This window comes from Echeneis naucrates, chromosome 3 (assembly GCF_900963305.1).
Source record: "Echeneis naucrates chromosome 3, fEcheNa1.1, whole genome shotgun sequence".
Classification (NCBI taxonomy): Eukaryota; Metazoa; Chordata; class Actinopteri; order Carangiformes; family Echeneidae; genus Echeneis; species Echeneis naucrates.
The window spans coordinates 25,585,160-25,600,980 of NC_042513.1; the positions used below are offsets into that span (position 1 = coordinate 25,585,160).

At 43.5% G+C, this 15,821-nt stretch overlaps 1 protein-coding gene across 1 annotated transcript in view; it reads right to left on the bottom strand.

Annotated features, from left to right (window-relative positions):
- Positions 1-11,208, bottom strand: part of nkd1 (NKD inhibitor of WNT signaling pathway 1) — a 30,244-nt gene extending 19,036 nt beyond the window's left edge. The window contains exons 1-3 of the mRNA XM_029499127.1: positions 11,008-11,208; positions 10,787-10,819; positions 10,384-10,523 (exon numbers count right to left, since the gene is read on the bottom strand). Coding sequence (XP_029354987.1) covers positions 10,384-10,523; positions 10,787-10,819; positions 11,008-11,032 — 198 coding nt within the window. The 5' untranslated portion in view covers positions 11,033-11,208. The remainder of the gene's footprint in view (positions 1-10,383; positions 10,524-10,786; positions 10,820-11,007) is intronic.
- Positions 11,209-15,821: the final 4,613 nt, after the last annotated feature.

Here is a 15,821-nt window from a genome sequence, read left to right on the forward strand (position 1 = left end):
AATATGTAACCGCAGCAATTAACATTTATCACACTGTTTATCAAAGCCTTATCTCCACAGAGAAGACGAGAGGGAGAGGATACCGGGTATCGAGATCAAGACTCGAACTGCATGATCCCCCCTCCAGCGATTTACCAAAGCCAAATTTCAGTTTAATTTTTCTATAAAGAGGGAAGAATTGGGGCTCATTCGGTAATATTGATTTTATCTCAAGGATCAAGACATGAAAGAATACAAAATGGTGGTATCAGCAATTAGAAAACCAGAGCTGCAGACCCTCACAAACGATGATGAAGGTAAATGCGTGAGCGGGGTTGTTTTCCCAAAAGTTTGGGACTCTGAGGGGTTAACATGGAATCTGAGCTCTGAGGTGAATCCCCAAAACACATTCTCCACCAGCCAATGAACTCCACTTTGGGACCTCGCATTCCCAAGTGGAAGCTATGGTTTGGAGGGGAATGGAGACAGCCTGTCGCTTGGCCTCGATTTACAGGTGGTCTCCGTCTGCCAAGAGTAACAAATCACAACGTTATGGCCCTCTGAATTCAGAGTAAAGCTCCGACCTTAAGAGTAAGAAAAAGAGAGAAAATCTCGAACAAAATGATACACCTCATCTCAGAAAGCTTGTGCCGTTAACGCCGCGGCAGAATACCTCAGTCCAGCCGAGGGGACGCGGGCTCACAGAGTGTGGGTCAATCATTAAAACTGCAAAAATGGGATGGAATGCGCATTCAAGACACACGGTTGACAGCACGCCTGCTTTCATGCTTAAGTGTCCGAGCGTTGTGTTTTAACAGAGGGGGTGAACCACGCTGTGTCGAGAGGGTCTTAGCAATTAGTCAAAGCTCTCTTTGAGAAGAGACAGTCCTTCAGTCGTCTGGGTGGCTTCAGACGCCAGTCTCAAGTGCTGTAAAGTGTGGGAGGAACGGGGCTTCTAGTCGGGAAGTCTACCTCCAGGGCAGAAAGAAAGTGACAGGCACTTCAACTTTTTAACCACAGCCAAATGAGAAGGAACGCCTCTGCGGCCTGAGGATCCCCCTCTAAAGCCGATGTTAAATCATCCTCTGACAAAAAGATTAAAGCACCTCCACTTTGGACAATAGAAGACCGAGAAGACAAGAGACCAGTGGCTCTTGTTTGTTTTCTGTTACCCCAAGCTACTATGAGCATTTCTATGCTAGTAATACTAAAGTATTGGGTTTGCCTATAAAACACCGCTGCACAACATTGTTTGCTTATTAAAAAAAAAAAAAAAAATCAAAGAAAACTAAAATGCAGAAAATGATTCACTTCATTAATCTGTTTTTCAGAGTGGATAAATCCTTGGAAACCTTAAACACTCTTCAACCAGCGAGATGAATGCAACTGCTGCATCAATCTACAGGAAATAACTTCTAACACAAACTTACAACGACGACAACAGCAACAACTGTCTGAACCATTTTTTTTTTTTCCTGCAAAATAAACTTAAATAAACTGAATAAATGCAATTTATCTGCATCATTACCTCAGGAGCACAATAAATAAGACACTTTTCCCTGTTCAGGGTCACCCCAGCAGGTCAGCTCTGTGACTTGCGTGATTGATTTGCCTGCCGGATGCAAATAAAACACTTAAACCTATAAAAAGCAAACGAATAAATTAAATTGTGCTGCTTTTTTTTTTTTTTTTAAATCAAAAATGATTAAGTATTAATGGCAAAACTCAAGCGGCTTCTCAGCGTATTTGGGGTGTAATGTCTATGAGTGCCTCCTTGATTTATTTGGCTTCATGGTGTCCACTGGGTTTTTTTAGACACAATACACACACCGGTCTTTCTTCATCTCCCACTGTTTAATGGCGCGCCACATGAAAGCGCCACTGCCACCGACTGTAGCGGGTGTGCAATTACGCTTTGTTTTGGTGCGGCAATGAAAAAGCTAAGACATTAGCTCAAACTGGTACCCCAGGGTCACACGCCACGCCACCCCCCCCCCCGATTACTGCAATATACACACACTAGACAAAGCCTTAAGGTTGTTGTATCATTTTAAAGGGCATCAGATGTGTTTTTGTTTTTTTTTTGTTTTTTTTTATTATCTGACCCGCCCAACACTTGTCTGTTCAAAAGCTAAAACACACAAAACATACTGCTACATCTTTTTTTTCTTAAGGTGTCAGGGCTAAACCAAGAGTGCAGTCTGGATTCAATAAAACCACTCCATGCATGGCGAAAGAAAAGCAAATTGTAGGTGAGGACATTTCATAAAATACGATCTTTATTTTGACATCTCTACAACTTCACCAGAAGACGCTTGTCAGTAACATTTATTCAAAGCCGGTGACTAAACCTCATCGCTGCAGTCAACAGCAGAGCTCCACGTGATAGGTGGCAGCTACCGAAACCTCTGATGTGTGCACGTTGACCAGATGGCACTGAGCTCAACACCAAGGTGGCCACTCTTCCTATGGGCCCGAGCACACATATCCACACACAGGGGCACAAATGCAGCATGTTTAGAGCAGACATCCTTCCAGCCACAAGCCACTACCTCTAAACATCCCTCACATCTGACCTTTTAACTGTGGAACTGAAATCTCTATAATTACAGAGAGTGTTTCAACTTAGCAAGTAAACACAGCAGCAAAAATAGACACTCCAACTACTATATACAAGTGCGCTGGTGCCAGACGCACGTTTCTATTCATAGCTGACTGGAATTAGTGGCTTGTGTCACTGCTCACTATAATGAACTTGCAATGAGAGTACGCTGCCGAGTTACAACCTGCAAATTAAGGTCTACTGCATCGCACACAGAAACAACAACAACAACAACAACAACCAACATACAGACACGCACAAACCAGGAAACAGCATTTATGAAAAAAGTAAGTCATACATTTCATTTTAAACTGACTGAGCTCAGCTGGGGCTTCCTTTCTATTAGTTTCACAGCTCCAGTGCATTGTGTCTTGATGATAAAATCAGACTGACAGAAAACAGGATGCAGCAACAGTATGTGACACGATCTGTGACTCAACACACTGAATGGTTAAATGTTTTGTCCGAAACAGTAAACACCAATTGAGAGATCGAATTTAGCATCCTGTTATAACAGAAAACACATGAAAGCTTTAGAGGCACGTCTTCAGTGTGTTTAACAGACTGGCTCCATCTCACGTACACTCTGGTGTAAACAAAAACGCCAATTTGAGAAGCCAACTACAGAATCGCTCTAAGGAGCGTCCGGCTGTTTTTTATTTTCCAAACTTCAGCAAGACATGGTTGGTTTTGATGGACCGGGCAAATGGTCCTTCGGGGAACACTGGGTAGGCCTCCCTCCTGGAGTCTACGGGGTAAAATCCTCTTTGGGTTGTGGCACCTGTGGAGCATAAACACACCGGGAGAGGACAGCTTTCCTTTCAGCAGGGCCGCTCCTCTGTTTAACTTTCCTTCCACCAAAAACATCCCCTAACACACAATCCAGACCTCCTTCAGCCCTGGCGCCACAGGAAGAGCCGAAGAGCCCTGGAACCTCTGACTGCAGGCGGCACAATGCTCTCCAGACTCTGTTTACCTAAATCCACTTCCTCCGTTCTGTACCTCAGGTGGCCTCGGAGACCCTGATCACCGAAGCCCTCAAACACAAGGAGGATAAATACAACATCAAGCTGTGGAGTCCATCGCTCACATTTCCTCGTGTCAAAAAACAAGTGGAAGGGAATCACACTGGGACCCCAGGTCTGTGAGCAACGTGCTGAATCAGTTCACATATTGGGGGAAATAAACAAATACTGCGTGCACGTATATTTGTGAGAGCCTGTCCGCTTTGTTGCACGCTCCTCGCGAACGCGCTCGCTCTCACGAGAGCTCGATAGCAGTTTTATGCAGATGCTGATCTCGTCCTATTTGAGAGCCACTTTGAGCACTCAGTCAAATTATTCAGCGCTTACTGCACAGGCCAGAGCGCAAACCCGCAGGGGAACCTGATAAACAAACAAGAGAGAATTATTCAGGGTTTAAACACTTAAACACCCACTTCAGCAGAGCCTTTTAAGTGGTGATTAAAATGGGCACTGAGCTCCAACAGAGCGCTCAGAGGAGCTCAGTGCCACCACAGGATAGCCCGTCACCTCCAGTTCAGCCCAGTGACAGCTCGGCCTTAATAGAAAAGACTGCTCTAGGTATTGATCTGTTCAGTAAATATTTACCTTTATTTAAGTGCATATTCTGTACCACCTTCTCTTCAGAGGAATTTAAAGTAGAGATCGTCGTCTCTGAAACCCACATGCTTAAAAAATTTGCATTATCCATGAAAGGAACTGTATAAATTGTTTCCTGAGTTTGAAAAGATTTTGGACAAACATATTAGGTGCGACAAACTGACAACTATCTGTAAATAAAAGAACGGAGCTCCTTTCCAACATCTCATCTGAAACTGTTGATGATGACATTTGAATGAACACAAAAATGTATGAATGGATTAACTACTCAGGCATATCACACTGTTTATAGCGATTACAAGCCACATCCTTTTCACTTGTGAGTGCTTTGAGTTAGTTTTTGGTGCTTTTTTTCTGGAAACAATGACATTGACGCCGATGTTCCTTCCTGACCAGGCCTCGTCAAACAAAAATCTCTGCTCTTACTTTTTGCCACGGCTGCTGCCCATGTATGCAAACCAAGTGCAGAGAATACAATCCGCTTCCTCTTTTCTGGTGCGCGATCGTAAGAGCGGAGATTATTTCTGTCCCTAAAATATTGGTCCTTATGTTTCTCCAACGCATTTTCCTACAATGCGGATGTAGCCTCAGGAATAAATGCCACCCTCTAGAAAATAAGCGAAACCCTGCAGCCTGAATGAAACTGTGAGCAGGGTGGTGAGAGACACTCTGATGAACAGCTCTCCGTTGCATATATTTTGGAGAAACAAAGCACAATCTCAGCTGCTAATCCCCCGAGATTCAGAGCACATTCCCGCAGAAGCCTTTCATCTCTGGAGTGCATCCGGACAGCTGACTGCAGACATACTGCACACTTACATACACTTGCATGAACACATTTGTGCATACATGAGAACCACTTTTGCTCATGCTATCAAATGCCTGATGCACAGTTCTATTTGTAATGACACCAAGCTGTGATGACATTACAAACAGGCCAGGTCAACTCAATGCAGAGAGCGACCTTTGGTGTTAACATAAAAAAGAGAAAGGTGGATAAACCTGGTCAGATGTCAACATGCCACTGCAGCTTTGCCCAACTCTAAACCCACGTCATCCTTTCACAGAAAGCCTTTCCAGAAGGCGCCATTCAGAGTTATCCCCTCTGCTTTGTCACACAAGGAAACTCCTCCAGCGTTTAGTAATCTATGTGACACACGATGCTCAATGTGACATTAAAGCCACCTGCGTGTCCTCAGACCTCCCAGTCCCCCAGCTACGCTGACATCAACCCAAGACTTCCATCCCATCTTCTCATGGGAAAATAAAAAAAGAAATCACAGAGCCCCTTTATGGCCAGGTGCTACCCCTCCTCCCCAAAGGCTACGGCTTTTCTTCTCTTTAGAGTGCGGCTCCAAACTTTTCTCCCAGCCCTCTTCAAAGAGCAACAACAGGCCCTCGGTCCCTTGGGAGCACAGAGGGGGTAGAGCCCGGTGGGAGAGGGGCATACGTCACACAGCACGCACAAGAGGCCAGCCGGTGGGAAAAGAAAATGCTCGGGGAGAAGACAGAAAGAAGGAGAGAAAGAGGAAGAGGAGTCTGCATTTGAAAGGTGGTGCTTTCAGCTTCGAGACAAGGGCCCTCGCTTTGTAGAAACGACAAGAGGAGAAAAAACACAACAGTAAAAGCAAAAAAAAAAAAAAAAAACTAAACTAAAGGGGCGCAAAATCTGCCATGCCTTTTATCAGGCTCGGAGTCTGAGCGAATGCGTTTAAAAGCTTTGGGCCTACTTCCAAAAAAGCACCTTTTTACTTCTCAAAAATAAATAAATAAATAAAATAAAAATCAAAGAGCTGACAGCGAATTGTGAGACAAGGAGGCTGGGGGCAGAAGTTCCACTTTTCAGTTGCATTCTGCCATCAGATGCACTTTTGCTTTTTGTACACTTCTCAGTATAAGTTGACGGAAGTTGAAGGAAAAGAGAAATAAGAGCGCTGGAACTGTAAGAGCTGGAGGTGCGGGGCCCCTCCACCTCCGCTTTTTACTACGCAGCCCTGAAAGGCTTCACAATGGAGGAGGAGCCATCAGTGTCACGACAAACACCTCCCTGCGTCGCCCACTTCAAATACAGACCGAGGCAGCACACGGCCACGGGGTAAACGCAAGAAACAGATGGAGGCTAGGAGGAAGAGAGGAGGCAAGGGCGGGGGGGTTAGGAACAGAAAGGGGGTAACTGTGCGAAATAACCATCAAATGTGATTATTTTTAAAGTCGCCACAGACTTGTGACAAACATCTTCCTTTTCATCTGCTGCCAAGAAGAAGAAACCTAATAAACCCGCATCCAGAAATTCGAACTTCCAGGTCGTTAAGTTTTGAGAAGCCCCATCGGTTTCTGTGTCAGCAGCATAATTCTGCAAGGGGGCAAAAAACAGATCAAATGAATGGGTAGGTGTGGACACCACGCCGCACACAGGGGAGAAAGTGGGCCCGGGCTCACATGACCCAGATCTGATGAGTTGAAACCCAGATATCCACCTGCCCACACCACTCACTCGCTGTCCGACACATGACGAACCAACGCTTTGACTGAGCGGCCGTGGAAGCATCTCTGCGTCTCGGTCTATTGGCTTCAACGAAACCGCTAACCTGAGCGGCTCTACAAAAGCAGTGGCTGCTGTGATAAGCAGAAGGGAGTCGTACCTACAGGGGAAACGGATTGGAAAAGATCGGATCAAAAGAATTCCAAGCATGGACTCCCTACTGTCGACACCCGAACCACATTCTCCTGGACTGTTGTTCAGATAGAACGGGGGCTCAAACAGCAGCAGCTATAAATGACTGTCTCTCCAGGTATTCTATACAACACAGACAGTTAAGTTGACTTGTGTGTGCTCACCTAAGAGGCTAGCTTCTGTTTTTATCTGGAAGTGCCGTGGGGTTGAGCTTCTCACAGAGCGCAGAGACTTGAACTACAGTTACATCTGTGGAGCCCCATAATTTACGATTTATTTAGGAATTTTTCCCATATTTTTCAGTTTTCAGTAAATTTTTTAAGAAGCATTTGCGCATTTAACTTAAATTTAACCCTGAGACAGCGCTTTAAGTCGTGAAATATAGACAAATTCAGTTATAACTGAAAACTTTAATGCTTCCACACATTTAAGCAGAAACACAACAATAAAACATACGCTCCACAACCCCGTGCTCTTTGGTTTTCCACCGATTACTGACATCTCCATTGAAGTACAAGATCATCAACCTCTTTGTGTAGAGCTCAGTGAGTGACTCTCGTTTCACTTAGCACTGAAGGCCGCTTCGACATGTTTGCATTAATTTGTTAATGGGGGGTGGGGCCGTGCATTATTGTGACCCCCTCTGAGCATTCCCCCAACAGATACGTTCCTTTTTATTCTGGAAAGAGTCTAGTCTGGTCTCTAGTCCCTGGTCTAATCTGGTCTGGTCTGGTCTAGTCTCTAGGGGGGTTCAGCCTCTGGAAGGGTCCCGTAGCTGGTCTAGTCTGGTTTGGTCTAGTCTCTAGAGACATCCAGTCTCTAGTCTGGTCTAGACTCTATGGAGATTCGACCTGGTCCGGTCTAGTCCAGTCGCTGGTCTAGTCTGGTCTGGTCCGGCCTAGGACCTAGTCTAGTTTCTGGAGGTCTTTGGTCCAGACTTTGGTCTGGTCTAGTCTTTGGGGGATCCGGTCTCTGGAGGGGTCCCGTCGATGGTCTGGTCTGGTCCAGGCTCTGGTGGGGGGTTGTCCGCTTTTCCTTGCCCCAGTCACCAATTAACCTAGATGCATTCAGGTGCCCACTCCGGGAATCGAACCCGGACCTTCTTATTTAGGGGCGACATCACTAACCAATACACCACCCCTACTTCAGCAGCAAAGATTTTCTCTAGACTAAGTAAAATAAAACAACTTTGAGATCTCACAACAGTTGTGTAGAAAAGCAGCAAAATCACCAATGAAAACATTTTCTTGGATCAATGTTTGACTTTCACAACGAAATTGTAAAAAGTACCAGCAAGAAGCACCACCGCCATCTTGCTCAACGGTGCTGTAGCGAGGATCTCATAAACCCCCAATTCTGATCAAAGATCTGACTGATGACATCATTTATTTAAGGTGCAGTAAAATTTCACAGCCAAAAAGAAACAACAGCGGCCTCCCCTGAGCAGCACTCATCCTCCTGGTGCGATGAGTGTCCGACAACAAAGCAAACGTTCCGCTATTTCAGACAGCCGCCACCCAACTCCTGGGCCACCGTGATGGGGGGGGGGGGGGTGGTCCGACACAAACACAGACGATTTACACTTTAAAATTCAATATTAAAGAATCTGGATCCACTTTGTAACCATAAAAGAAAAAAAACGGAAAGCACCCAAATTCACAGCGATGGTGGAATCACCTTTCTTCTTTTATTCATTTTCCCCCCTGAGCTATAAAAGCCATTACGCACCCAGACTTGAATTATTTATACAAACTGAACTCCACTAACTCCAAATTGTTCAAAAACATCCAGCCCCTTTCAAGAGGCTCCCGTCCCATCCGGAGCCAAAATTTCACACACCACAGTTGATGGGAAAAAGAGGCACGTGAATATTTCCAGGAATAAAGTAACGACTGTTTGTTTTTTGTGGTAATAATGTATGCTAATGGCTTGGTAATAATGTGACTTTAAATGCTTAAAATTGCCTAAAGCCTGTGAACTCCACTCAACGCATAAGTGCCAACGGATGGAAAAGGCAGCAGCATTGACATGGTATGTAAAAAAAATAAATAAATAAATAAACACAGTTTCAGGTGTTTCCCATCGAGCCAATCGCCTCCAAACACAAAGTCCGTAGGATCCCGTGACAAGTAAAGTTTACTGCACGTCAACAGCAGCGGCTCTGGCATCGTGTCGGTGCAAACAACGACAAACAGTCCCTGTGCGACTGCAAGATTTATTAAAATAAAAAAAAATAAACATAAAAGGGCCGCTACCTTTGCTCCACCATGGCTGCTCTGCTGCCTATCTAAACAACGGTGGACTTTAGACCCAACTAAAGGGGAAATCCAAAGATGTTCCAGTTGCCAAAGACTTCTTCAAGTTTGATGTTTGATGTTTGCCTGCCCCCCCCGAAAGCACGCCAATAAATCCACATACCAAAGCTTAAGTCCCCACACTTAAGTCTTGGCTTGCACGATAATCAGTTTAAATGCACGGCATAACGTGGACCTTCATGAGATGAGCTGCATGCTGTGAGAGCAGAAGTTTGGAGAATGTGAATTCAAAGAAAAGGAGAACGACTCAGTTTACAGGTTACACGGTACCGAATCTGGGTTTTCTGAATAATGAGCTTCTTAAGGAGCTGTCGAGTGTTTTTTTTTTTTGTCAAATCATGTCACGCAGCATCACAACAGAATTATCAGTCAAGGTGTTCAGTACAAGAGCTGGCTGCATCGAATAGATAGATGCTCCAGGCGTCTGGATCGTGGGCGGAGGAAGTGATTTTTTTTTTTTTTTTTTTTTTCATTTTTTGATGGGCTCCAATTCCTCAAACAAGCTGCCTTTGAGGGGAGGCATCACCGACCAAAAGAGGCTTAAGGCTCCTCTGAAGCAATTCCAAAGGATTTCCCTACTTGACAACAACAACGTGGTGTTTACACCGATGCCAAAACACAAAAACAAGCATGACCTCCAACGTTTCTCCCCGAGTCTTTACAATCCGCACTTGTCACCAGACTGCCACACGGCTACGCTTTCAACTGAAGGCCTGATCTATTGTTACCTGAAGATTAAACATCCTCCTGATCAGTGCGCAGGCAGATGAGCAGAGTTGGTTTCCCAAGCAGACAGAGAGCTCAACCTTTTTTTTTTTTTTTTTTTAGTTTGTCACCAGATGGAAATAATAAATAAAGAAAGAGACAGAAAGCAGACAGACACAAGAGTGATGCGTTCACTTCCAAGGGAGTCTGTAAATTGTCCCTTTATTGCCTTCATTGTTCAAACTGACAGCTTTTAGAAAGTTTCCCAATTTTTTTATTTATTTCTTTTTTTACGCACTGAAGCATGCCCCAGTTTTGTGTGTGTGTGTGTGTGTGTTTTGTTGTTGTTGTTGTTGTTGTTTGGGGGGAGGTTTGGGGGGTTTGGGGTGGGGGGGGTGAAACATGAACCAGCAGCGCTGTTTGAGGGGGCTGGAAAAACATTTCCCGGTCGATTTCTAACAAAAAGCACGTGAAGCTCGTACTCACCCGCGCGGACAAACCGCAGTTATTCTTGTGGTGACAGTCCTGCTGCTCGAGACGCGAGCTCGTGCAGTAATATTTCTGCTTCACGAGCCAGTCGTCGATGCCCTTCCTGGCCAAACAGGCATTCACCACAAAACTGTCCCCTGGAACAAAGACCCGCATTATTAACGGCCACCAAACTATAAATAAAAACACACGTATGTATAAAAATAAATGTGTTTGTCCCTCCTCCTCTCACTTCGCTCATGTTTTCCATGAGCGCTCCATCTTCAAGGAGTCGGGACTCTTTTTCTTTTGCGCCTTAATTGGGTCTGAAAACTGCTGCAAACTGACTGTTTCCGATTTGTATTATTTTTTTTATAATAATAGATAAATGAGTTGAATATTAAAAGAATATTCCGCTTACCCTCAGGACTCTCCCTCGGTTTACAAATAGCGGCTTGAGAGGGAATAAAAATAGGAAGAAAAAAAAGGGGGGGGGGAGACAATGATTTTTTGTTACTCGAAAGTTTCGAGAGAGGCAAAAAAAATGAAATAAAATAAAATAAAAAAACAAACTACAGCTGGGATTTGTCTTTCAGGAATAAAACGACAGAAGAAGAAGAAGAGGAAAAAGAAAACGCTCACCATGTTTGGAGTGCAGTTTACCCATTTTTTATGCATCGGAGTTGGAGTTGAAAAGCATCAGATGAATTATAAATCCAAAAGGAGGAAATAAAGCCAAAGAGACCGGACCGAGGTATCCAGACGGAGGAGCGTCCGCGGAGACAGACTGCGGACTCTGAGCTGGGATCGGGACCGCGAGACCGGAGACCAGACCGGGCTTTGATCCGGAGCGCCGCCGATGACGACACTCACACGAGGAAACGAGCGACTTCCTGTTCCTTTCGCTATAAAACTCCACACTGCTTTTTTTTTTTTTTTTTTTTACAAAATAAAACAATTATTACTAGAGTTTAATAGGTATGTAGTTGTTAAAATCTGAAACAGAACTGACTTAAATAAATTTATGCTGTAGTAAAAACAAAAAGCTTTTAAGATGACAAAATATTAGTAAAAAAAAAACGCACTCCTTCGGGGTTTAGCTTCATGTTTAGTTTGGGATTTTATAGTGGAAATTTTTAAATGACTACTTCCGGAGTGAGATTCCTTTTTCTAGCTGGCTTGACATTTCTAGCTGAGCTTACTCGCTTGCTTAAAAAAAAGATGCATAAAAAAATATTATTTCAGGTACCTCAGAATTGTTCATGATCCACCCCTGTTTGCAAGGAATTGCATGTGATGAGTATTTCTGCATTATTAGATCAGTCAGTGTCCCCCCCCAACCACCAAAAAGGTCTGGATTCCTCCATGCGTTCCTCCAGGGGGGGTCCCAGGACACCACCAGGTCTGTGCCCACCACCTACAGGGGTCAACATCACTTTATTTAGGTATCTGCTGAAACAAATATAAGACATTAACAAATTGATAACTCGATTTAGCTTTGGAATGATTCCGAATTCATGATGATGAGTTGTAATTTTGGTTTTTAAAACCTCCCATCTTGACCACTTTGGTAATAGACCGTGTCGGAGATGATAAAATCATATCACGTGCCTTTTGGTCAGCAGGCATCAGTCTGTTTGGGTTCTCTGACATAAAAATAAGGTTTGGAAATAACAGTCTTATTGTACTGAGGCGGCAGATGAAAGCTGGCGAAGATTCTTTTGAAGTCCTCAAATATATAATAAAAGACAGAAGCCATGTGCCATTTCTTGCTCAGCTGCCAGTGGCTCAATGTGACAGTAATACACACTGTGGATATGGTCTCTGCGAGAAAGCACTTTTTTTTTTCAAAGGAATGCCATATGATTTTTCTAATCATTACCAATGTTAAACAAAAACTTATACTACAATCAAGTTTTATGTCCATGCATTTCTACATCTTGAACCCATGACTGTCGATTGAGCCCAGATTTGGAAGTCTTCACATTTCTTTTTATCCGTATAATCCTGTGATTCGGGAGAAAAATGCATATAAACAAATATTTCAATACTTTCTTCTGATCAGACTCTTGTTTCTTTATTCATTTCCTAATGGTGCAAAATATCCAAATGAAGCATCACCAAAAGAAAGTACAGCACTTTGTACCATTGCAGCATTTTTAAGATGAATAAATAAGATAATATGAAATAAGATGAATGATCAATGACACAGGACTTAAATAAATGTGCAGCAAATTTTAATTTAAGGATTAAACAGTTATGTTTTTTGTTTATGTTTTTCTGTTTCAGTCTAACAAAAGAAGATTACAATCTGAACAGAGCCAATTTTAAAGCATCATGTCCACAAGTACTTGTTGAAGTTCAGCTTAAAAAAAAAAACAAAAAAACAACCTCTTTCTCAATAACTCACACAACTGCTGGCTGGTCGGAGCGTCTGAGTTATTACTGGCCTCTCAAGTCTCGAGTTCAAAAGTCAAAGCTGTGTTTATGTTCCCTGTACCCGTCTGCCTCCATCATACCAGCATGTCAAGCCCATCAGCAGACAGTAATATCGTTTTGTTTTTTTTTTTTATGAAAAGGGATATAAATCTTTAGCATGTGCCCCTTCAGCAACTGTCCCTGTTGGTGTTCAGTCAAGATGTCATCCATTTCCAAACTTGATGATCAAGATTCCCATTTAGAGTCCTAAAACTCTGGAATTACAATGGATAGGTAGAATTTTCTGTTGGTGCAACATGGAAAAATCTGTGTAAAGCAGTTGTATGTATGTTGTTCCTTCTGCCATGTACCTCAACAAAAAGAGTCCTCATTGTGTTGATCTACCTTTGTGTGGCCCTTTATTGGGAACATTTCCGTGATCCTTTCCTTTCCTGAAAGTATCTCAGGCACAAGCTGTGAAACAATTTAGTATCCGCAATCGTCCCTCGCCTGTGTACCCGACATGGCATCTCCGGAGCACATTTTTGAGGTCAGCTATAGTGAGGCCTTTGGTGTGGCTCAAGCCTGCGCACCAAAATTCCTCCTGAGCATTTGTAGATAAACACTTAACAGCCGAACAAATGAGCTCACGTGACATCAGGCCAAAAAGGAACTTGGACACCAATTTTCAAGGGAAAACTTCAGCATCTTTAGAGGCGATACACTTGACACATGTCCCTAATGCAGCCCTCCAGTCACAGTTTCACTAAACAGTGGTTTCCGCATCCTGACTCTATCATCACATGTTGTACCGAGAGGAATCAGGCTCCCCTTTGAACTAGTCAGCCACAGACACACAGATGAGCTTGTTATTATAGCAACTCGCATGAATTTGCTGGGAAAGAAGGCCTGTCCCTCTGACACACTTCCTGTCCTTTGAAGAGGCCAACGGAGAGATGGCTTTGTGGGCCCTATTTCCAAGCTTCGCCTTTGATGCCTGTGAGAGAGGAGGTGGCAGGGGTTTAAAGCCAGAGTTTCATCTCATGGACGTGAACCCCCAAACGTCCAATCTAACCCCATTATTACGGATAGAAGGTTCTTCAGCTTGATGCATCATCAAATCACAGAAAAAAAAAAGTCAGTACATATTTGGCTCCATTTACATATTAGTCACATCCAGTGGAAATCTGATTCATTTCTGTTTTGTTCTGTTTGTTTGTTTTTCATTTTGTCTGTTCGATTCAGATTTTTTTTGGTGGAAAAGATTCATAGTCCAAAAGATAAACGCTTCAGACACCTGCCCGGCGGGTGGAGGTATTTATTGGCCTGGGGCGGCTCCTAGCTCCTACCTTGGTGGCAAATTCTGCCTCATTCCACCATAAATCTCTGTTTTCCCTGGAAACAGACATAATGGGGGAGGGATTCAGACGGCCATATTCAGGGGTGTCTAATGGTTTGTCTGTGTTTATGTCCTTGTAACGTTGTTAGGGGCCCTCATGCCTGGGGAGACCATAGGAGGGATTGCTGCTCAGCAGAGAGGAGGAGGGGGATGTGAGGTATATAGAGGGAGAGAAGAGCAGCTGCTGGGCGCTTAAAGCTCAAACATGTGACTGTTGCCTTTATCTTGAGGAACAAAAGGGCATAAATGTTGTAAAGGGCAGAAGACAATTGTGACTGAAGTACAGTGTTGATTCCTGCAGCGGTGGTGACTCAGCCCATTGTGGCAGCCCAGCGTGTGATGTGTCAGGCGAAAGGGAAGCGAAAGACAGCCTGGCATGCGTTTGCCATTCTGCTCGCTGGAAGCGAAGGCTGTAACCTGGATTCACAGCGACACACCGGACACAGAGGTGCATACATAACCTACATAAATAAAAAAATTCCCTGAGTCGTAAAGTGGAGTAAGATCCACTGTCAGAACGGAGACCTTTGATCTCCGTATGAAATACCTGGCAGGCAGCAGCTGCTACCTTTAAAAGCATTTCACGTCTATAATCAACACTAAAACCATTGTAATTGTAAAAAGCAGGATGAGGTTAAAAGAAGTTTTACATGAGAAGTTTGTAACACATTTTTTCAGATAAAAAGCATTTTCAAAAGAAAGAAACTAAATGATTGAGGTTTCAATAACATTGTCAATACATATTTGAAAAAAAAAAACATATTTGTGGTTCAAAGGATTGCAGCAACACCTCTGTGCTCTCTTCTATACTCGATTGATTTCTTTTGTCAAATTCAGACAAAAAAAAAAATATTAAGCTTAACGGTGAAGGTGTAGTGAGACTAATATATGCAAACTATAAAATTACAAAAAATAAAACTGTGTAAAATACAGGAATACTTACCAACCCACTTAAAAATTCCTTTTTATCTGAACAGCAGCATAAAAAGACTCATAACAAGGCCTTAAGCCCACTGACGTTTATTTTTCTTCAAAAAGTGTCTACAGTATAAATGTGCAGTGCAAAAAAAATTATGTGAGGTAAATAAACATGCACGTGCAGACTTTTAGGCGTGCCGCCCAATCATTCCACTGTCAAACACTCTCCAAATTTAGGCTTGTATAATCAATACTTTCTGCTTCTCTACTTCTCTTTGCTATCTGCACTCAGCACTGGCTGCTTTTTTTTTTTTTTTTTTTTTTGAAGTGATGGGGGTGTAGCCCCATCCAGAACGAGGACACAATTAGTGTATTCAGCCGAAAACAGTGGGGTTCCCCCTTTGATGTGGGGATCAAATGAAGGAGCTGTGTGTTTTTGTCCAAAATGACAGGCTTGCCAGGTTTACTAATGGGTAGCTAATAGAAAGAGAGGTTTATGATGCTCATTAATTACACAGTCTGTCATGTGTTGGAAGGGTAGAAAAGAGGAGATAGGGAAAAAGAGAAAGAGACTGGGGTGCAGCAGAGGAAGCAGAGAAGAGAGTGGGGGGTGGTGGACTGGGTGTACTCTGAAAGGGGGGGAAATTGGAAATGAGTGGAGTGAAAGAGCAAGGGCAAGGAGAAGATCTCCTAAGAGATCCCCACAAAACCCGAGTTGATG